The sequence below is a fragment of the Piliocolobus tephrosceles genome, chromosome 1 (assembly GCF_002776525.5).
Source record: "Piliocolobus tephrosceles isolate RC106 chromosome 1, ASM277652v3, whole genome shotgun sequence".
NCBI classification, from domain to species: domain Eukaryota; kingdom Metazoa; phylum Chordata; class Mammalia; order Primates; family Cercopithecidae; genus Piliocolobus; species Piliocolobus tephrosceles.
This window is the reverse complement of record NC_045434.1, coordinates 176,271,269-176,293,873: the sequence shown is the minus strand read 5'-3', so window position 1 is coordinate 176,293,873 and position 22,605 is coordinate 176,271,269. Positions and strand designations below refer to the sequence as shown.

The 22,605-nt window shown below is 42.5% G+C and overlaps 1 protein-coding gene across 4 annotated transcripts in view; it reads left to right on the top strand.

Annotated features, from left to right (window-relative positions):
* MAST2 (microtubule associated serine/threonine kinase 2) overlaps window positions 1-22,605 on the top strand; it is a 253,329-nt gene that overhangs the window by 180,495 nt on the left and 50,229 nt on the right. For all 4 annotated transcript variants that reach the window (XM_023221482.1, XM_023221483.1, XM_023221481.1 and 1 more), the window contains exon 5: window positions 868-959. In XM_023221482.1, coding sequence (XP_023077250.1) covers window positions 868-959 — 92 coding nt within the window. The remainder of the gene's footprint in view (window positions 1-867; window positions 960-22,605) is intronic.

Genomic DNA, 22,605 nt, shown 5'->3' with positions numbered 1-22,605 from the left:
CTCTTTCTCTTCCTCTCTCTCCCTCTCTCCCCTCCCTGTTTCTCCCTCTTTTGTTCTTTCTTCCTCTTCCTTTTCCCACAACACTGTTCACTCCAGTTATGAGGATAGAGACTGTTCTTTTGTTCCTTAGTGCTTCCCTCCTAAAACACTGCTTAGTGTACAGTAGGTGTTCAATAAATATTTGGATGAATATAAATGGAAAACTTCCCTAATGCCTTCAGAAGACAGGCTGACTTTCAAATAAATTGATACAGACTTGTCAGTAATAGATGTTGCGTGAAATGGCTTTTCATTACCATCTGGTTTTCTCTAACCAGAAGAAAAAGCTTTAGGCATTAACATGTCATGGAAAGCCAGTATTACAGAAGAAACCCAGGCCTGTTCTGACATTTATTCTGAAATGAGAATATTACTTAATTCATGGACTAAGCATTTCTAAAAATAATTTCATAGATTAAGTTAATAGTTTTGGGGGGGTTCTTAGAGAATCTGAGAATACTTTGACTTGTGCTTTTTGTTTTGTAAATCAATTTGCAGTGGTCATCCTTCATTAGATACTGTTTAAAACATGGTTGTTGCCCGTAGGGAGCTCCTTATGTTTGCTTGGGAAGCCAGACTAAACATTGGAAAAGCACGGTGGCAATACAAGATGAAAGTCAAGGCAGTGACAAAAGTTATTCCAAGGTGGAACACAGTGCTTTGTGGAATCTAACTGGTGCCGAGTGTAATTGCTGACCCAGTTCAGTTTAAAGAACTATACTGTGCAGCCCGTGAAATAGTGTCACTCTTTTGTTCCTTAAAAGCCACTCAAGGTCTCTGAGCCCATGGTGTGGACCTATTATAATTCACATTTTGTTTTCATTGCAGTTGTCGGACAAGTAACCGCAAGAGCTTGATTGTGACCTCTAGCACATCACCTACACTACCACGGCCACACTCACCACTCCATGGCCACACAGGTGAGTGCTTGAAGGTTAAGAAAGGTTGAATGAAAGAGTGGCCACAGATGCCCAGTTTCTTTCCTACTTCTCATGTTGTGCAGTTCAGTACATTACATTGTCACTTTACTTGGTTGACTGAAGCATACAGAGCTCATGGGCTTGCTTTCTGTATGCGAATGAGTTAGCCTGCTTTTAACACCTGTTTCTTACCTTGTTCTCTCAACATTCCTTTCAGTCTTGTACATATCTTGGGGCCAGGTATGTGTCCTGGGTTTATGGCCTCTGTTTTGGTATGTTCTGGTGTGTTATGGCTCCATTCGTCTTGGGCCATTTGATGAGGAGTCCAGGAATATTTTGTACTACTGTGCCTGAGGATTAGGGCTCACAGAGAGGGTTTTTGCTTAATGGTACTCCTGTTAACCTTCCTGCTCTTAGATTAGGAGATAACAAAAGCAAGAAGAATATGTGTTTGTTTGTTTGTTTTTAAATAGAAATGAGGTCTCTCTATGTTGTCCAGGCTGATCTTGAAATCCTAGGCTCCCACCTCGACCTCCAAAGTACTGGGAGTATAGGTGTGAGCCACCGCACCCGGGTTGGAGTATTTGTTTCATAACAATACTGATATTACATATTGGAATTAAAGCAAATGACCTCATATATTCAGGCTGCTCTATCCCTGGAATATGGGCTCTTCCCAAGAGCGTAAGGACTGACTTACGTGACTCTGAAGAATATATAAAAATTATGAGGCAACTAGGCACAGTGGTTCCCGCCTGTAATCCCAGCACTTTGGGAGGCTGAGATGGGCCAATTGCTTGAGCTTAGGAGTTTGAGACCAGCCTGGGCAGCATGGTAAAACCCCATCTCTACAAAAAATACACAACTTAGCCGGGCATGGTGGTTTATGTGTGCAGTTCCAGCTACTTGGGAGGCTGAGGTGGGAGGATCGCCTGATCACCTGAGCCTATGGAGGTTGAAATCATACCACTGCACTCCAGCCTGGGCAGCAACAGAATGAGACCCTATCTCAAAAAGAAAAAAAGGCCGGGCGCGGTGGCTCAAGCCTGTAATCCCAGCACTTTGGGAGGCCGAGATGGGCGGATCACGAGGTCAAGAGATCGAGACCATCCTGGCTAACATGGTGAAACCCCGTCTCAACTAAAAAATACAAAAAAAAAAAAAAAAAATCTAGCTGGGCGGGGTGGTGGGCGCCTGTAGTCCCAGCTACTCGGGAGGCTGAGGCAGGAGAATGGCGTAAACCCGGGAGGCGGAGCTTGCAGTAAGCTGAGATCCGGCCACTGCACTCCAGCCCGGGCAACAGAGCGAAACTCCGTCTCAAAAAAAAAAAAAAAAGGAGGCTTGCAATGATTCTGGCACTCTGTCTTTCCCAGGAGAGGGACAGAAGAAAGACCTCATCGGAGTCAGCCATGTGCTTCTGTGTAGAAGGTATATTCTGGCATCCCAGGGGAACCGGACCAAGGGACTCAGCTTTGCTGAAAGGGCTGCTGCACTTCTGTGCAGTTCATTGCTACACTATTTATAATGCAAGTTCTAAACCTACAGTTAGTGGAAATTTACAGGCTTAGAACTGTTCAGAGCTTGCTGGCTGGTCATAGAAAGTCATGGTCACTGTTGTCCTAAGCCTGGACTTTGTCTGTCTTTGGGCATTAAAGCAGGATATCAAAGCAGTGAAACGAGTCAGCATCAAGCTGAGTAAGATGAGTTTATTCTCCATGGATTTGTTTCCTTGCTCACAGTTTACTGTCTTTGGAGGGAGAAAGTGAGGGTACATGTGGAGTATTTGAGGGCCCTGAGAGTCTGGTGATTCTGAAACTCAACTTTGTCCTTGGGAGAAGGATCTCACCTTCTTTGGCTCAGATTCTCTTAGCCTAGAAGCCAGCCTTTTAGTGTGATGATGGCCCTTTTCCAAGAATCAGTAAATTTCTCAATCACTAGCTGTCACCTTAGAAGATACCACCAAGAGAACAGGGATCCCAGGGAATTGGAGACATACTTGACCTTTAAAGCAAAGCTCTCATTGTGCTTGGGTGCTTTCCTTGAAAAAAAAAATTGACTGAGATTAACTGGATTAGCTCAAATAGCACATCCTAGATTTTTAGAGAAACTCAGCGTACATCTATCTGACCTGACCTTTTTATCATATAGAAATAAATTTTACATGTCTAGACCTTGTATGTAGTTGCACAACTGTAATGTGAGTACTGAGCACTAGTTACTACTGGCTGCTCTACTCTGAGATGATTATCTCTCTATTTAGATTCCCCACAGTTAGCATTTAGAACTAAATCTTCCCTACTCAAGTGGCTTTGATTGAGAACACCACCTGGCCTTTTCAGCCTGCCTAGATCTGTAGACTCCAGCTTTGAGTTAATGTATGTAACATGCTTAGTACTTTACAAATGTTAGCATCTGTATTATCTCTTAGCAAATCAATGCAGAAAATCTAGGGGGCACGAATGGACATAAAAGCCCAATTTGTGACTGTAGGCTATACTTACCCAGCTGTTGAGACAGGCAGCACTGATTGTTCCACGCATATCCCACTTGACATTAGATTGTATGCTCAAATCTTATACATCCTGAAATTTACATCCATAGGATATGCCATGACCCTTTACCATCACTTTTAAGTTTTGAATCTGTTGAATAGTATGAAGCCTGTTAATTTGAAAGTAGGTTCATTTATTCCATACAGTTCAATTCAGTATTAAATATCTACTACATAAGTAGGTTACAGCACCAGTAATGTCAGTTCAGTAGGTACATACCAAGCCACTCTGGAAATGGAAACTTCCTACTTTTTTTTTTTTTAATTAATAAACTTTACTTCTTAGAGTAGTTGTAGGTTCACAGCAAAATTGGGGAAGATACTGAGATAAACCATATGCCCTCTGCCCTCACCTATATTTAGGCTCCCCATTATCACGTCCCTAGCAGAGTGCTGCATTTGTTACAGTTGATGAGCCTGCACTGACACATCACCCAGGCACTACTAGTTTACATTAAGATTCACTGTTAGTGCTATACATTTTGTGTGTTTGGGCAACGTTATCATGATACCTATTTACCATTATAGTATCATGCAGAGTCTTTTCATTGCCTAAAAATTATCTGTGCTCTGCCTATTTATTTCTTTCTCCCCTTAACTCCTGGCATCCAGTAATCTTTTTACTGTCTCCACAGTTTTGCCTTTTCCAGAATGTCATATAGTTGGAATCATACAGTAGCCTTTTCAGATTGGCTTCTTTCACTTAGTAATGCATACTCAGGTTTCCTCCATGTCTTTTCATGGCTTGATAGCTCATTTCTTTCTAGCACTGAATAATATCCTGTTGTCTGGTTATACCACAGTTTATTTTTATCCACTCACCTACTGAAGAACATCTTGGTTGCTTCTAAGTTTTGGCAATTGTGAAAAAGTTGCTATAAACATCTGCGTATAGGTTTTTGGGTAGACATTAATTTTTAACTTATTTGGGTAAATAAGGAGCACAATTGCTATATTGAATGGTAACAGTATATTTGATTTTGTAAAAAACAAACAAACAAAAATTCTTCAAGTTGGGCATGGTGGCTCACACCTGTAATCCCATGCTTTGGGAGGCCAAGGTGGGCAGATCACTTAAAGTCGGGAGTTCGAGACAAGCCCGGCCATCATAGTGAAACATTGTCTCTACTAAAAATACAAAATTAGCCAGACATGGTGGTGTGCATCTGTAATCCCAGGTACTTGGGAGGCTGAGGCAGGAGAATCACTTGAACTTGGGAGGTGGAGGTTGCAGTGAGCCAAGATTGTGCCACTGCACTCCAGCCTGGGTAGAAGAGTGAGACTCTGTCTCATAAAAAGGAAAACTCCCAAACTGTCTTCCAAAGGAATGGTACCGTTTTATATTCCCACCAGCAGTAAGTGAATAGCTCCTATTGTGTCATATCCTTGCCAGCATTTGGTGGTGTCAGTGTGTGGATTTGGGTCTTTTTTTTTTTTTTTAAAGGCAGGATCTCACGCTGTCATTCAGGCTGGAGTATGGTGGCACAATCACAGCTCAATACAGCCTTGAGCACTCAGGCTTCCAGATTTTGGCCATTCTAATCTATGTGTAGTGGTATCTCATTTAATTTTCAATTCCTGGTGGAGCACGATGGCTTACACTTATAATCCCAGCACTTTGGGGAGGCCTAGGCAGGCTTTGCTTTTTTTGTTTGTTTGTTTTTTGAGAGAGAGTCTAGCTCTGTCACCCAGGCTGGAGTGCAGTGGTGCAATCTCAGGTCACTGCAACCTCCACCTCCCGGGTTCAAGTGATTCTCCTGTGTCATCCTCCCAAGTAGCTGGGACTACAGGCGTGTGCCACCACGCCCAGCTGATTCTTTATTTTTAGCCGAGATGACGTTTCATGTTGGCCAGGCTGGTCTTGAACTCCTGACCTCAAGTGATCTGCCCGCCTCAGCCTCCCAAAGTGCTGGGATTACAGGCATGAGTCACTGCACCTGGCCTTGCATATAACTTTTGACTGTCCTGAAACTTAACTGCTAATAGCCTTCTGTTGACAGAAGCCTTACTGATAACATAGTTAACAAGTAATTTGTATGTTTTGTGTATTATATACGATGCTCTTATAACAAAATAAGGTAGAGAAAAGAAAATGTTATTAAGAAAATCACTGGAAGAGAAAATATACTTATTATTCATTAATTGGAAGTGGATCATCATAAAGGTCTTCATCCTCATCATCTTCGCATTGAGTAGGCTGAGGACGATTAAGGATTAGTCTTGTTATCTCAGGAGTGGCAGAGGCAGAAGAGGTAGAGGAGGTGGAAACAGATGCAGGAGGGGCAGGCACATTCTGTAACTTTTACTGAAAAAATTTGTGTATAAGTGAACCCATATGGTTCAAACCTGTGTTGTTCAAAGGTCCACTGTAATCCAAATCAACCTTCAAATACCACTATACCACTTTGCCTTATGACAGCAAAATATACCTTAATCCTTTCTTCAGTACCTTGTAATTTTGCTGTCATTCATTTTCACATATATAAGCACATGTGTGTGTATAATGTATGTAAAAGCATACCTAATCACATACATTGTTGCTGTTACAGGTTAAGCACCCCTAGTCCAAAAATCCGAAATCCAAAATGCAAAACTTTTTAAGCACCAACATGAACCTTTCAGGAAATGCTTGTTGGAGTCTTTTAGATTTTGGGCTTTCAGATTTGGGATATTCAGCTGGTTGGTATAATGCAAATATTTCAAAATCAGGAAAAAATTTGAAATTTAAAACACTTCTGGTCTGATAAGGGATACTTATCCTATATTATGTTGAACAGACTTATCTATTAGACAAATTAAGAATAAGAAAAACAAGTTTTTAGTTTACCTTCACTTCTCCAGTGTGCTTGCTTGTTTCATGTAGAGTTCAGTTTCTCCCCTATATAATTTTCTCTCTGAACAACTTCTTTTAACATTTCTTACAAGGCAGATCTACTGCTGTGAAATCCCCCATTTTTTGTTAGGGAAAATCTTTATTTCTTCCTCACCTTTGAAGTATAATTTCACAGGGTATGGAATTTTAGGTTGCTTGCTTTTTTTTTTTTTTTTTTTTTTTTTGTCTCTTAACACTTTTAATATTTTACTCCACTATCTTCTTGCTTGTGTGGTTTGCGAGAAGTTGGATGTAATTCTTGTCTTTGCTCCTCTGAAAATAAGGTATTTTTTCCCTCTGGCTTCTTTTAGATTTTTGTGTATCTTTGGTTTTCTATAGTTTGAATATGATATGTCTAAGTGCAGTTTTTTTTTTCTGAATTTATCCTGCTTGGTATTTTCTGAGCTTCCTGAATCTATTGGTGTCTGACTTTAATTTGGGGGAATTTTACGTCACTATTGCTTCAAATAATTCCCTTCCTTTCTCTTTTTTTTCTTATATTCCTGCTACATATATATCACACCTTTTGTAATTGTCTCACAGTTCTCTGATATGCTGGTGTTGGTTTTTATTTTCAGTCTCTTTTTTCTTTGCTTTTTAGTTTTGGAAGTTTCTGTTATCATATCCTCAAGATCAGAGATTCTTTCCCCAGCAGTGTTCAGTCTATTAATGAGCCCATCAAAGGCATTCTTCAGTTCTGTTACAGTGATCTTTAACATTTTCTTTTGATTCTTCCTTAGAATTTCTATTTATATTATCCATCTGTTCTTTTTTTTTTTTTTTTTTTTGAGACGGAGTCTCGCTCTGTCGCCCGGGCTGGAGTGCAGTGGCTGGATCTCAGCTCACTGCAAGCTCCGCCTCCCGGGTTTATGCCATTCTCCTGCCTCAGCCTCCTGAGTAGCTGGGACTACAGGCGCCCGCCACCTCGCCCGGCTAGTTTTTTGTATTTTTTAGTAGAGACGGGGTTTCACCGTGTTAGCCAGGATGGTCTCGATCTCCTGACCTGGTGATCTTCCCGTCGCGGCCTCCCAAAGTGCTGGGATTACAGGCTTGAGCCACCGCGCCCAGCCATCCATCTGTTCTTGTGTGTTGTCTATCTTTCCCATTAAAGTTCTTAGCATAATTAATCATGGTTTTGAAAAATTCCTAATCTGATCATTGCAACATTCCGTCATTTCTGACTCTGGTACTGATGCTTGTTCTGTCTCCTCAAACTGTTTTTTGCTCTTTAGTGAGCTTTGTAATTTTTTTGTTAAAAGGCAGATGTGATGAACTGAGTAAAAGTAACTGTGATAAATAGGCCTTTCATAATGTATTGGTAAGGTGTAGGGGAGGAGAAGTTTTCTATAGCAGGGATCCGCAACCCCTGGGCCACAGACCATACTGCTCGTGGCCTGTTAGAAGCCAGGCCACACAGTAGGAGGTAAGCGTCAGGCGATCAAGTGAAGCTACGTTTGTATTTACAGCCACTCACATTACTGCCTGAGCTCCGCCTCCTGTCAGATCAGCTGTGGCATTTAGATTCTCATAGGACCATGAACCCTATTGTGAATTGTGCATGCAAGGGATCTAAGTTGCACACACTTCTTAATAGAATCTAATGCCCGATGATCTGTCACTGTCTCCCATGACCCCCAGATAGGACCGTCTAGTTGACAAGTTAAAGGCTCCCACCGATTCTATATTATGGTGAGCTGTATAATTATTTCATTATATGTAACAGTGTAATGATAGAAACAAAGTACACAATAAATGTAATGTGCTTGAATTATCCTGTAAACCCCTTGCCTCCCCACTCCCTGGTCCATGGAAAAATTATCTGCCATGAAACCAGTTCCTGGTGCCAAAAAGATTGGGGAATGCTGTTCTATAGTCTTGTGACTAGGTCTCAGTCTTTTGATGAGCCTTTGACCCTGGACTGTGAACTTCTGCAGTGCTTCTCAGTTTTTCCCCCACACCATAGTTGGGACAGAATAGTTCTTGGCTGCTGGAATTGGGTATTTCTTCCCCCAAGTAGAGCTGGCATTGATGAAATCCCAGCAAGTTAGGTGCTAACAAAATAGTTTCTCCCAAGGACAGGCCTCGTTAAGAACAGAATGCTCTGGCGTGTATCAAAACAGTTCCTTTTCCCTCCCCCTGCTGGAATCATGAGATTTTCTTCAGTAATCACTGTGAGGATCCAGTAGGGCTCCTTTGGATAAAACTTACAAAAATATGGGGGCCCCCGCATGACTAGATCCCCCTGGAATTTTTAACTCTCAGCATAATCCCCATTGAGCTTCTAGCAATTCCTCAGTTACAGTTCGGGTTTTCCTGCCCTGGCACTGGTTTCCGTGGAGGTTTTTGCTTAAGAATTTCTGCTCCGGCCGGGCGCGGTGGCTCACGCCCGTAATCCCAGCACTTTGGGAGGCCGAGGCGGGTGGATCACGAGGTCAGGAGATTGAGACCATCCTGGCTAATACGGTGAAACCCTGTCTCTACTAAAAATACAAAAAAAAATTATCCGGGCATAGTGGCGGGTGCCTGTAGTCCCAGCTACTTGGGAGGCTGAGGCAGGAGAATGACGTGAACCCGGGAGGCAAAGCTTGCAGTGAGCCGAGATCGCGCCACTGCACTCCAGCCTAGGCAACAGAGCAAGAAAAAAAAAAAGAATTTCTGCTCCAGTAAGTTGTACCTCACTGTGTCTGCTGTCTGTCCAGTGTTGGGGGCAATGGTTTATCTTGTGACATTACTTGGCTGACAGATCTAAGAAGAGTTTTTTTTTTTTTTCCCCCAGTTTGTTCAGCTTTTTACTTGTTAAAACAGAGTGGCAACTCCTAAGCTCTTTGCATGCCAGGCCAGAACTGGAAGTCAGTTTTTTTATTTTTATAACTTGTAGGGTATTTCATTGTATAACTGTACCACAATTTATTCATTTTCCTATTGGTGAATATTGCATCAGTCTAGGCCCAGTTAGGAGACAGATAACAGACAAGTGATTTAAACAAGATTTAATAAAAGTAATACAAACTGTGACAATAAGAGCATAACTTTAACATGTGAGAAAACTCCATAGGATGCCATAGAGCTGAAGGAGAGTTCTCAAGGAAGAACTAACTTGGACGGAAGATTCTCTAGGCTGGATTCAGGCCTTGTTGTAGTTGCAGCCCACTGGATATAGTTGCAGCCCACTGGATGGCAGAGATGTTTTCTGATTCCCAGCCCAAAGCTGCTCCACAGTTACTCAGCAATCAGGGAATGGCCCTCTGGAGCACAGGTGAGTCAGGCCTAGAGAGAGAGAGTGGAGGTGCTGCTGTGAGCACTTTGTGTCCTCAGGAAGGATGTGAAAGGCAATTCCTGGGGGTTGGGTGTGTTGAGCAAGCAAACAGAGTCAGTGGGGACAGGCCTGGAGCACATAGTATCTTTGTAGGTAAGGCTGTGGAAAGGTGTCTGTGTGATTGGGGCAGAGCAATCCACATATCCACGTTCCCACACCACTGACTGATAATGCAGTTGCTAGAATTAGCACCAAGAGCCTGTTCTTTCTGCAGTGTGCCTCCAATACCCTCTACTGAGAAAGTTTAACATCATGCTCACTGTAGAGATAGATGATGCTTAAAGGAATTCTCTCCTTTATCTCAGAGCAGGTATTGAAGGATTAATTTGGAGCTTAGTGGCATTAAATTGATAACCAGCATAGACATTTAGATTGTTTATACTTTTCCACTATTATAGTCATCAATGCTGCAGAAATATCCTTCTTCATATTCTTTTTGTATATATGTGCACAGACTTTTTCTGGCATATATATGGAGGCATGGAATTGCTGAGTCTTGGAATAAACTATATAAATTTTCAGGAATAGGATCAATAGGTCGGGAGGCATGCATATTTTAATGATGTTTGTTACATATCATCTAACTGATATTACAAGAGTATTCTGGAACTAAGAATGTGCCTTCCATAAAAGCATGCAGTCCTTATCATTCAAGGTTAAGCTCAAGCTCTAGTGTTAAGCAGGAAGATCCGGCTACCAATTCCAGGTGAGGACTCCTGCTGCATGGAGGATGACAAAGATCATAATAATGCCAGCTGTCAGTAGGAGTCCACAGACCCTGGCCCACTGCTTCTTCTGTGGGTTTGAAGCTGTCAAGGAGGGGACTCAACATTCAAGACACTGGTTGGAACAGCATTTCACTCACAGAAAGGATAGATACAGCATGATCAGAGTGTGATGTGCACCAGTCCCTCATGGCCATTGGGTCCCTCCAGTGGCCTGCAGAGGGTGATGGACTGCACACATCCTTTTCATGCTGCTGGCAAAGATCCCATTCCATCCTGTGGTGAGCAGATACACTGGTGGGGCTGGCTGTGTGCCACGTGACGCACACACTTAAGCAATACAAAGAAGTTTACTCCATACCCAGAAGAGGGGAAAAGTTTCTCCTAATAAGGAAGAAGAATCTCGGGCCAAGTGACAGCTTGCCACACAGCTTCCTTATGAGGGAAAGTTCTAGACCCAGGGCACTAATTGGGCAGTCTTGGAGAGGGGTGGCAGGTCACTTACAGCCAGTAATCCGTCCCTCTTTACTCCCTGACACTTACAGCCTCTTCACCTCTATCTGTGTTGAATCTACTTGGGCTAATTTCATTATCCCTTACTCCTGTTTATGCCCATTGCCACAGGAACCCTCAGGTTACCCGCACCCCATAATCTACATGCCTAAGTCATCTAAACCTCTGAACATTCCCTGCTCTGTCTTATCCCTCCCTGACTCTGGAAAACCTTCCAGTTTACCTTTTGAAATTCCAGTTCTTTACCAGCAAAATCTGTGTCCTAATCTGTTCTCTAAACATTCTGTCTTCTTCCTGTTCTACTGGAATCATAGGGGAAGAGGGAGAGCTTAGAATACTGATTATCTGCAGACTACTCAAGTGTTAGCCCTTTTCTCTCTCATAATCTCAAAGCATTGGGTCTAGTAGTAAGGGTAGATGTCCTCTGTCTTTTCATTATTTTCACTGTCTTCTCCCTAATCTTCCCATACTTAGATCATTAATTTGTATCATTTAATACCTATCATTGCAGCTGTAAAACTCTTCATACATTGCAATCGTAACAATTTTAGCCCTTGACTGCAATTACTTGTCTTCAGTTTTACTCCTGTATTATTCTTGTTTTTCAGTCTGTTTATGAGCTGTAATGTGTTATTCTTGATGGTTTCGATACACCCATAGTTGATCACTCCAGTTCTTAAGACTTTCTGTTCTTTGAATTCCTGTCTTCCGGTGAACCTCTCCACTACCCTACCTCAATCACTTATGCCCTAGATCTGTACTTTAGACTTTGTCTCCATAATTTCAGTTTCCTTCTTCCTGCTTTCTGAGCACCACCTCTAATCTTTCTATAGCTTGTGTCATCTGGAAACCCTACCTCTGAAAAACAGTCATTTGATCCTGGGACCTTTAATCCTTGGGAACCTTCACTCACTATATTGAGATGTCTTCCAGACATCTGTGTGAATAATTCAGGATGTTTGTCTTGATTTCAAGGAAAAAATAGAGCTAGAGATACAAATGTTGGACTTTCACCATATAAAAAGATCTTAAAGCTGTGTGTCTAGATGTTATCACCTAGGAAGTGAACATAGACAGAAAGGACTAAAGGTACAAGGACTGAATCCTGGGACATTGCTGTTTTCTGAGATCAAGAGAATGAGGAGAGACCCAAAAGGAAAGAGGAAAACTTAGAAAATACGGTGTCCTGGAAACCACGTAAAAGGAGTATTTCAGAAATAGTATGTGATCACCTGAGCCAAATGATATAGACAGATCAAGTGATATGAAGTCTGAGTATTGCCAGTGGGATGTAGCAATGTGATGTCAGTGTTGACATTGATAGCCGTTTTAATGGAATGGTGGGGGCAAAACCTAATTGGTGAGCAAGAAAGAAAGGGAAAAAGAAAATGGAGATAATAACTAAATAATTGGTTCAAGGAGTTTTGCTGTTAGAGCAGAAATGAAATGCAAAGATGGGCGGAGGGATCAAGAGAGTTTTGAAAAAAAGTAACGGTGTCTATGTACATACACTGATGGAAGTGATTCAACAGCAAGAGAAAATCTGATAATGCAAGAGAAAAGGAGAATGGCTGACGCAGTGTCCTTCTGTAGTTGAGAGGGGATGGGATCTGGTAAATAAGCAGTAGGTTAGCCTAGTCAGGAGCGCAAACAATCCTTCCCTAGGAATAGGGGAGGATGTGGGGAATGCAGTGCAGATTATGGCTGGGTAGATGTGATAAAGATAGCTTACTGAAGTTCTTCTCTGATTAGTTGACGCCAGGTGCAGTGGCTCACGCCTGTAATTCCCACACTTTGGGAGGCCAAGGCGGGAGGATCACATGAGCCCAGTAGTTTGAGACCAGCCTGGGCAACATGGTGAAACCCCATCTTTACAAATGATACAAAAATTAGCTGGGCATGGTGTTGCATACCTGTAGTTCCAGCTACTTGGGAGACTGAGATGGGAGGATCATCTGAGCCTCAGGAGTTCAAGGCTGCAGTGAGCTGTGATTGCACGGAACTGTGATTGTGATTTTGAGACAGAGCAAGACCCTGTCTCAAAAAAAACCTTTTTTTTTCTCACTGAAATGGAAAACGAGGTGATTAGCTGAGAGCCTGAAGAGAGAGGATAAAGTGTGATACAGTCTTTTAAAAGGATGGGAGAAAGAATACACTGAGAAGTATGGTCTGATTTCCAGTAGTATGAAGAGCCAAAGTTAGTGATCATAAACATAAAGAGAGACTAGTCAGCTTTTCTATATGACTTTCTGGAACTTCTCAGGCTAGGATTTTGGAAAGATTGTGTGAAGATACTGAAATTACTCCTGACAGAAGGCATGATAAAAAGAATGTCAGTGATACAGGAATAAAAATCTTTAAAGAGTGAAGGGAATTTCCCAAAGGTTTGTATGTGAATTTTAGCAAGGAGGGGGGTAATGGTTGTTGTAGTCTGATGACATCATTTCAAACCTGGGTGTTTTTACGGAGAACAGAGGGAGAATGCCTGAAGATGAAATGAGCCAGCAGGATATCTACCCCACTTCTAGGTCTAGTGGTACAAAGGGTGTGTGAAATCCAACAGCCATCATTTGAGAGAGCCGCAGAGGAAGCTTCATCCACAGGGGACAGTCAAGTTTCAACCTGTTCAGGGTATGTTAAGGGCTGTACTAAATGTGTGTTGGTGCTTGGGAGTACAAAAGTAAATATATGTAACCCAAGCTAGTCATTAAGCAAAGTGTTCTTTTTGGAGCTAGCTCATTGAATGAAGTAGAAAGCTCGTTCTAAGATCTGTATGAAATAGAATTGTATGATTAGGAAATTAACAGTCCAGAGCATTATAGCTGCCTGGACACGATGGCTCACTCCTGTAATTCCAACACTTTGGGAGGCCAAGGTGGGAGGATCACTGAGGCCAGGAGGTTCGAGACTAGCCTAGGCAACATAATGAGTCCCTGTCTCTACAAAAAAAAAAAAAAAAAAAGGTGTGGCGATACACGCTTGTAGTCCCAGGTGCTCAGTAGGCTGAAGTGGGAGGGAGGATTGCTTGAGTACAGGAGGTCATGGCTGCAGTAAGCCGCAGTCACGCCACTGCACTGCTCTCTAGCCTATGAAACAGAGCAAGATTCTGTCTAAAAAAAAAAAAAGCACAAACCATAAAAAAGTACAGATTATATGTTACTAGATTATAAACTGGTAATCAAATATGGATGGGTAGGGAGAAAGTCATGGAGGGCTATATGCAGTGCTAAAGGGATGAGGTATGAAGACTCCATGGCATGGACTCTTTTTTACCTAAGATCCATGGACCCTGAGTGGTTTTACAAGTGCCATAAGTCTCTTGAAATTATATTCCCAATTTTGTATATATGTTCATTTTCTTGTGGAGAGAGTTTATCAAGATTTGCCAAAGGTTGTTTTTCAATCTAAAAACTGAATACTTTGTTGTTGTTGTTGTTGTTGTTTTGTTTTGTTTTTTTGGAACAGAGTCTCTCTTGCCCAGGCTGGAGTGCATTGGTGCAATTTTGGCTTACTGCAACCTCCACCTCCTGGGTTCAAGTGATTCTTGTGTCTTAGCTTCCCAAGTAGCTGGAACTACAGGTGTGCACCACCACACCCAGCAAATTTTTTTTTATTTTTAGTAGAGATGGGGTTTCGCCATGTTGGCCAGGCTGCTTTCGAACTCCTGACCTCAGGTGATCTGTCTACCTCGGCCTCCTAGATTGCTGGGATTACAGGTGTGAGCCACCACACCCAGGGAGAACTAAATACTTTAAGGCTTGAAGAGGCAAAGTGGGCTGGGCACAGTGACTCACGCCTGTAATCCCAACACTTTGGGAGGCCGAGGTGGGCAGATCACTTGAGGTCAGGAGTTGGAGACCAGCCTGGTCGACTTGGTAAAACCCCATCTCTATTAAAAATACAAAAATTATCCAGGCATGGTGGCACATGCCCGTAATCCCAGCTACTCAGGGCCACAAGGTGTGAGAAGAATGCAAGGAAAACTCTGGAAAAATTAAAATCACATTGTTCTAATGGTGATTACCTGTGAAAAAAAGTAAAAAAGCAGCTTTCACTTTTAATTCAATTTGCTACTGTTTTTGGTCATAAGAATTTGTGAATTGTATGATAAAAATGTTGAAAGTTATTAACAGAGGGCAGTGCTGGCAGTTGGAAGACCGGTTAAGAGGCCATTGCATTTATCAAGATGTTAGGGGAATGTTTAAAATAAAGAAAATATATGAATATGGGGAAAATGTAAGAGATTAAATCAGTGGCATGTGGATTGATTGTCTTCAAATTCCCTGAGTGATTAATGCCGTGTGTTGATACCCTTAACTTAGGTAAGGAATACTAATAGGAAGAGAAGAGTTAGGAGAGGAAGACGAACCCAGGATCAAATTTACACGTATTCAAACTCTTGATTTATGACAAAAGTGGCACTATAGAGCTGCAGGCAAAATCCATTGGATTTTCATATGGAGAAATTGGAAAATGTGGCTCTTCACAAAAAAATAAATTCCAGGTGAATCATAGTTTTAAATGTGAAAGGTAATACAGTAAAACTTTTAGAAGGTGTACAAAAGAAAATCTGCATGGCCTTAAAATAGGGAAATTTTTTAAAAACAGGATATAAAGGATAAGATTCCTAAATTTGACTGCATTTAAAATGAAGGGCCAGGCTCGGTGGCTCACACCTGTAATCCCAGCACTTTGAGAGGCCGAGGCAGGTGAATCATGAGGTCAGGAGATCGAGACCATCCTGGCTAACACGGTGAAACCCCGTCTCTACTAAAAATACAAAAAAATTAGCCAGGCATGGTGGCAGGCGCCTGTAGTCCCAGCTACTCCGGAGACTGAGGCAGGAGAATGGCGTGAACCCGGGAGGCGGAGCTTATAGTGAGCCAAGATCGCTCCACTGCATCCCAGCCTGGGTGACAGAGCGAGACTCAGTCTCAAAAATAAAAAATAAATAAATAAATAAATAAACAAACAAAGTAAGTGAAGAATTTCACCAGGCACAGTGGCTCATGCCTGTAATCCCAGCACTTTGGGAGGCCGAGGTGGGCAGATCACCTGAGGTCAGGAGTTTGAGACCAGCCTGGCTGACATGGTGAAACTATCTCTAATAAAAATATAAAAATTAGCCAGGCATGGTAGCGGGTGCCTATAATCCCAGCTACTCAGGAGGCTGAGGCAGGAGAATGGGTTGAACCCATGAGGCAGAGGTTGCAATGAGCCAAGATGGCGCCATTGCACTCTAGCTTGGGCAACAAGAGGGAAACTCTGTCTCAAAAAAAAAAAAAGCCAGGTGCAGTGGCTCACGCCCGTAATCCCAGCACTTTCGGAGGCCGAGGCGGGCGGATCACGAGGTCAAGAGATCGAGAACATCCTGGCTAATATGGTGAAACCCCGTCTCTACTAAAAGTACAAAAAAATTAGCGAGGCATGGTGGCACGTGTCTGTAGTCCCAGCTACTCGGGAGGCTGAGGCAGGAGAATCGCTTGAACACGAGAATTACTTGAACCTGGGAGGCGGAGGTTGCAGTGAGCAAAGATCACGCCACTGCACTCTAGCCTGGGCAACAGAGCAAGACTCTGTCTCAAAAAAGAAAGAAAGAAAATGCAAAATAAAATCACAAAAAGATATTATATGACCACCAATAATGGCTTAAAGAATGACAAAACCAAGTATAGATGAGTATGTGAAACAATAGAAATCCATAAGCGCTACTGGTGAGTGTATAAATTAATACAACTATTTTGCAAAACAGCTTGGCATTTTCTTATGTAAAGTACAGAAACAAACTAGAACACAAACGGACACATATTATATAATCTCATTTCTATGAAATGTCCAGGATACACAATTTCATAGAGGCAGAAAGTAGATTAGTAGCAGCCAGGGGCTCAAGTAGAGGGAAATGAAGAGTGACTGCTAACAGGTAGAGATTCTTTTTTGGATGATAAAAATGTTCTGGAATTATATAATGGTTATCATTACATAGCTTTGTGAATATACTAAAAACTCCTGAACTGCATGCTTAAGGGTAAATGTTACATGAAAGTTATATCTCACTTTTAAAATTGTATGAGAGAAAAACTAGAGCGTTTAGAGTTGCATATTTAGTTTGTAAAGCTATAAGGAAGTGATTATCATAATATTGACTTTAGATGGGGTAAAGGGAGGGGTTTTGATCAGGAGGGATTACATGGAGGGATTTTGGAAGATGGCATTGTTAAACCTAGATGGTGTTTACACAGGTGCTTACTATACAATTATATTCCTTTATAACTAGTTAAACTGTATAAATGAAGCAACTGGTTCAAGGTCAACTGACTACTCCAAGTTTTGTTTATACCTTGTTTCTCTGGGATGAATGATCACTTACCTTTGAACTGTCTCCTCCAGCTGCTAAAATCGATTCGTAAAGTGGAAAAAGTCTACTTGCTAGGCTGCTGGATTTTCTGTCAGATTTTTTTTTTTTGGGGTCCCGTTGAGCCATTTATTGCTGCCTTAAGGAAGTATTCTTCTCAATAATGTCATTTTTTCTGGAGCTAGAACCATGAATGTAAGTCATTAATAATAATCGGCTTAGCTGGGCACAGTGACTCATACTTGTAATATCAACACCTGGGGAAACCAAGGTAGGAGGATTGCTTGAGACCAGCCTGGACAATATAGTGAGACTCCCATCTCTTCCAAAAATTAAAAAATTATCTGGCTTTTCGACTTTATGATGGCTCACACCTGCTCCTCAGGAGGTTGAGGTGGGAGGATCACTTAAGCCCAGGAGTTTTGAGGCTGCAGTGAGCTATGCCTGCACCACTGCATTCCTTGGTGACAGATTAAGACCCTCCCTGAAACCAAAACAGATAAAAAAATGTAGCTATAAAAAAGAATGAAATCATTGATGCAGCTGGAGGCCATTGTCCTAAGTTAATTAAGGCAGGAACAGAAAATAAAATACTGCATGTTCTCCCTTGTATGTGGGAGCTAAACAGTGGTTACTCATGGCCATAAAGATGGCAACAGGCCAGGTGCAGTGGCTCACGCCTGTAATCCCAGCACTTTGGGAGGCCGAGGCGGGTGAGTCACTTGAGGTCAGGAGTTCAAGACCTGCCTGGCCAACCTGGAGAAACCCCATCTCTACTAAAAATACAAAAATTAGCCTGGTGTTGTGGCACACGCCTGTAATCCCAGCTACTTGGGAGGCTGAGGCAGGAGAATCGCTTGAACCCGTGGAGATGGAGGTTGAGATCGCCCCACTGCACTCCAGCCTGAGCAACCGAGTGAGACTCTGTCTCCAAAAAAAAAATAAAATAAAATGGCAACAAAAGACTGAAGACTACTTAGAGAGGGCAGAGAAGGAGGGGGCAAGAGTTGAAAAAGTAGCTATTGGGTTCTGTGCTCACTACATGGGTGATGAGATCAATTGTATCCCAAACCTCACCATCACTCAATATACCCAGGTAATAAAACTGCAAGTGTACCCACTGAATCTAAAAGTTGAAATGATTTTTAGGTGAATTTTTAAAGAATCAGTTTAAATATTTTCTTCCGACTGTTTTGTTGTTTTTGCTTTTTGTCTTTGGAGACAAGGTCTCGCTTTGTCACATAGACTATAGTGTAGTGGCACAATCACGGCTCATTGCAGCCTCAACCTGCTGGGCTCAAGCAGTCCTCCCAACTCAGTATCTGGGACTACATGTGCGCACCACCATGCCCAACTAATTTTTTAATTTTTTTGTAGAGACAAAGTCTCACTGTGTTGCCCGGACTGGCCTCAAACTCCTGAGCTCAAGTGATCCTCCTGCCTTGGCCTCCCAAAGTGCTAGGATTACAAGTGTGAGCTACCATGCTGGCCCAGAATGTTGTTATAACGTCTTAATCTTCCCTCCCCCATAAGACCAATTCAAATTGTAACCATCCAATGGGTTCTCCTTGCCCACTGCCCAGATAAGGCGAATTTATCAAAACAGGGGAATTGCAATAGAGAAAGAGTTTAATATATGCGGAGCTGGCCAAACGGGAGACTGGAGTTTTATTACTGAAATCATCCTCCCCCAAATTTCTGAGACTAGGGTTTTTTGGTGGTTTTTTTGTTTGTTTTGAGATGGAGTCTCAAAAATTGCACTCCAGCGCCCAGGCTGGAGTGCAGTGATGCGATCTCGGCTCACTACAACCTCTGCCTCCCGTGTTCAAGTGATTCTCCCACCTCAGCCTCCCAAGTAGCTGGATTACAGGTGTGCGTCACCTCACACGGCTAATATTTGTAGTTTTAGTAGAGACGGGGTTTCACCATGTTGGCCAGGCTGGTCTCGAACTCCTGACCTCAGGTGATCTGCCCGCCTTGGCTTCTCAAAGTGCTGGGATTACAGACGCGAGCCACTGCACCTGGCTGAGGCTAGGGTTTTTTAAGGATAGTTTGGTGGGCAGGGGGCTAGGGAATGGGGGAATGTCGATTGGTTGGGTCAGGGATGATGTTGTCTATAGGAGAATCTGTGAGGTGAGGAATCTTGTGTCCTCTGGCTGAATAACTCCTGAGCCATAATTTTTAACCTTGTGGCTAATTTGTCAGTTTTACCAAAGTGGTCTGGTCTCCAATCCTTCAGAGGGTTTTTCCCAGGAGGAGCTGTTACCATCTTTGTTTCGAAGTAAACGAAATTCCTACCAAAGTTAGTTTTGGCCCATGTTCAGAAATGTACAAGGGCAGCTTGGAAGTTAGAAGCAAGATGGAGTTGGTTAGGTCAGATTTCTTTCATTGTCATAATATTCCTATGTCACATTTTTCTCACTGTCATCATTTTGGCAGAGGCAGTTTCAAAATTATTTATTTTATTCTGTCAATAAACTTTAAAATGGTAGTAATTTTGGCCTTTTTTTTTTTTTTTAAACAGAGTCTTGCTCTGTTGCCCAGGCTGGAGTGCAGTGGTGTGATCTCAGCTCACTGCAACCTGTCTACCTCCCTGGTTCAAGCAATTCCCCTGCCTCAGCCTCAGCCTCCCAAGTAGCTGGGATTACAGGTACACACTACCACGCCCTGCTAATTTTTTTGTATTTTTAGTAAAGACGGAGTTTTACCATGTTTGCCAGACTGGTCCCAAACTCCTGACCTCAGGCAATCTGCCTGCTTCAGCCTCCCAAAGTGGTGTGATTACAGGCTTGAGCCACCACGCCTGGCTGTAATTTTGGCCTTTTAAGGTGAAGTATATATTGGAGAAATAGAGAAAACCCAGTATAAGTAGCACACATTTTTAGGCCTTAGCATCTGTGGTAGAATAAAGAATTTCTGTGATTTTTGTTCCGGATGTAGGCACAGAGCCTCTGAAAACCTTGGAATTTCCTGAAACGTAGGATTGTGTTGTTATACCAGTGAGGTGACTCGTAGTGGACCCCTTGATAGTTTCAGGATGGGGACTGATCACCAGAAAGACAAACCACATTATTAGAAGGTTGAGATAGAGGCCAGGAGATTGAGTTCAGTCATTTAGCCAATCATTTAATCAATCATGACTATGTAATAAAAATTAAAACTCTGGACAACCTTAAGCTCAGTAGAGCTTCCTGGTTGGTGAACACAGGAGGGCTACACTCCCAGATTCCACAAGGAGAGGGCACAGGAGCTCTACTTCCCGTCCCACACCTCACCTTGCCTTTGTGTATCCTTTATAATAAAACCATAATAATAAGTATAGTGCTTTTCTAAATTCTATTAGTTGTTCTAGTAAATTATTGAATGTGGAAGGGCTGTGAGTACTTCCTGAATTTGTAGCTAGTCAGCCAGGTATGCTGGTGGTCTTGGCCCCGCCCCCCACTGCCCCCACAAAGACTTAGGACTGGTGTTGGAAGTGAGGTAGTCTTGTTGAGGACTTTGCTCTTAAACTGTGGGGTCTATGCTAACTCTGTATGGATGGCGTCAGAGTTTAATTGCAGTATACCCAGCTTGAGGTAGTGTCAGAATAGCATCTTCTGAAAAGTCTGCAGAGCCTAGCCAGTTGGAAAGAATGCTTGTTTATTATATTGTTGCTTGCATTTGGTGGGAATTCATCATTACTTCCCCATGCATTACAGATGCCTTTTGCCAAAAATTTCCATCAAATACATAGTGGTCTGTTTTTTGCTATTATCCTGGCAACAACTCTATAACTTGGAAGGCATTTCTTTTTTCCAACATTGGCCATATTTGGTAATGTAGAATGTTGAATTGTGAATCAGCTCTGAAAAATCCTAATAAATAAATGAACCTTAAAAATTGATAACTTAACAAGTATAGTATTTATCTTATTTATATTAGAACAAAGACTTATCATATGATATCTTTCATTCTGGTAGGTGTCACCAATGATTCAATGTAAGACTGGGAAAAAATCTTTGACACAGAAGGTGTTGTAAACTCAGCACGTTCTGATTTCGTTATCATGGCCTTATGGAAGCCCTCATCGTTTTTCATTTGGCTTATTGAAGATCCCTCAACTCCTTTTCCCTCTCTATTCTGTCCATTCTAAATTTTAGAGTAAGACACTTTTTTTTTTTTGAGACAGAGTCTCGCTCTGTCGCCCAGGCTGGAGTGCAGTGGCTGGATCTCAGCTCACTGCAAGCTCCGCCTCTCAGGTTTACGCCATTCTCCTGCCTCAGCCTCCCAAGTAGCTGGGACTACAGGTGCCCGCCACCTCACCCAGCTAGCTTTTTGTATTTTTTAGTAGAGACAGGGTTTCACCAGGTTAGCCAGGATGGTCTCGATCTCCTGACCTCGTGATCTGCCCGTCTCGGCCTCCCAAAGTGCTGGGATTACAGGCTTGAGCCACCGCACCCAGCCTTTTTTTTTTTTTTTTTTTTAAGAGACCAGATCTTACTCTCTTACCCAGGCTGGAGTGCAGCCACATGATCGCAGCTCACTGCAACCTCTACCTTCCAGGGCTCAAGCAGTCCTCCCACCTCAGCCTCTCGAGTAGCTGTTACAACGGGTATGCACCACCACACTCAGCCAATTTTTTTTAGATTTTGTAGAGGTGGAATCTCACTATGTTGCTCAGGCTGGTCTTGAACTCCTCAACTCCAGAAGTCCTCCCACAGTGTTAGGATTACAGGCATGAGCCACCTCACCTAGCCCAATTTTCTTTTTACAAAATGTGTTTCAAATATTCCAACTTTTTCTGTGCTAACAAGTGATTTTTAGTATTATGCTCCCTAGGAGTATGGGGTAAGGGGCACTAACAGTCTTTTCAGGGTGAATGTAATATTTTAGCATTGAGTTTAAAGGTAGCTACACTTTAAAAGAAATTTGTGCCACAGAGAAAGCAATTTGAAGATGGATGTTTAGAAATGTTAACCATCGGCCGGGCACGGTGGCTCAAGCCTGTAATCCCAGCACTTTGGGAGGCCGAGACGGGCGGATCATGAGGTCAGGAGTTTGAGACCATCCTGGCCAACACGGTGAAACCCCGTCTCTACTAAAAAATACAAAAACCTAGCCGGGCGAGGTGGCGGGCGCCTGTAGTCCCAGCTACTCAGGAGGCTGAGGCAGGAGAATGGCGTAAACCCGGGAGGCGGAGCTTGCAGTGAGCTGAGATCCGGCCACTGCACTCCAGCCCGAGCGACAGAGCGAGACTCCGTCTCAAAAAAAATAAATAAATAGAAAAAAAAAAAGAAATGTTAACCATCTACATGTGATTTTGGTTGAAAAATGT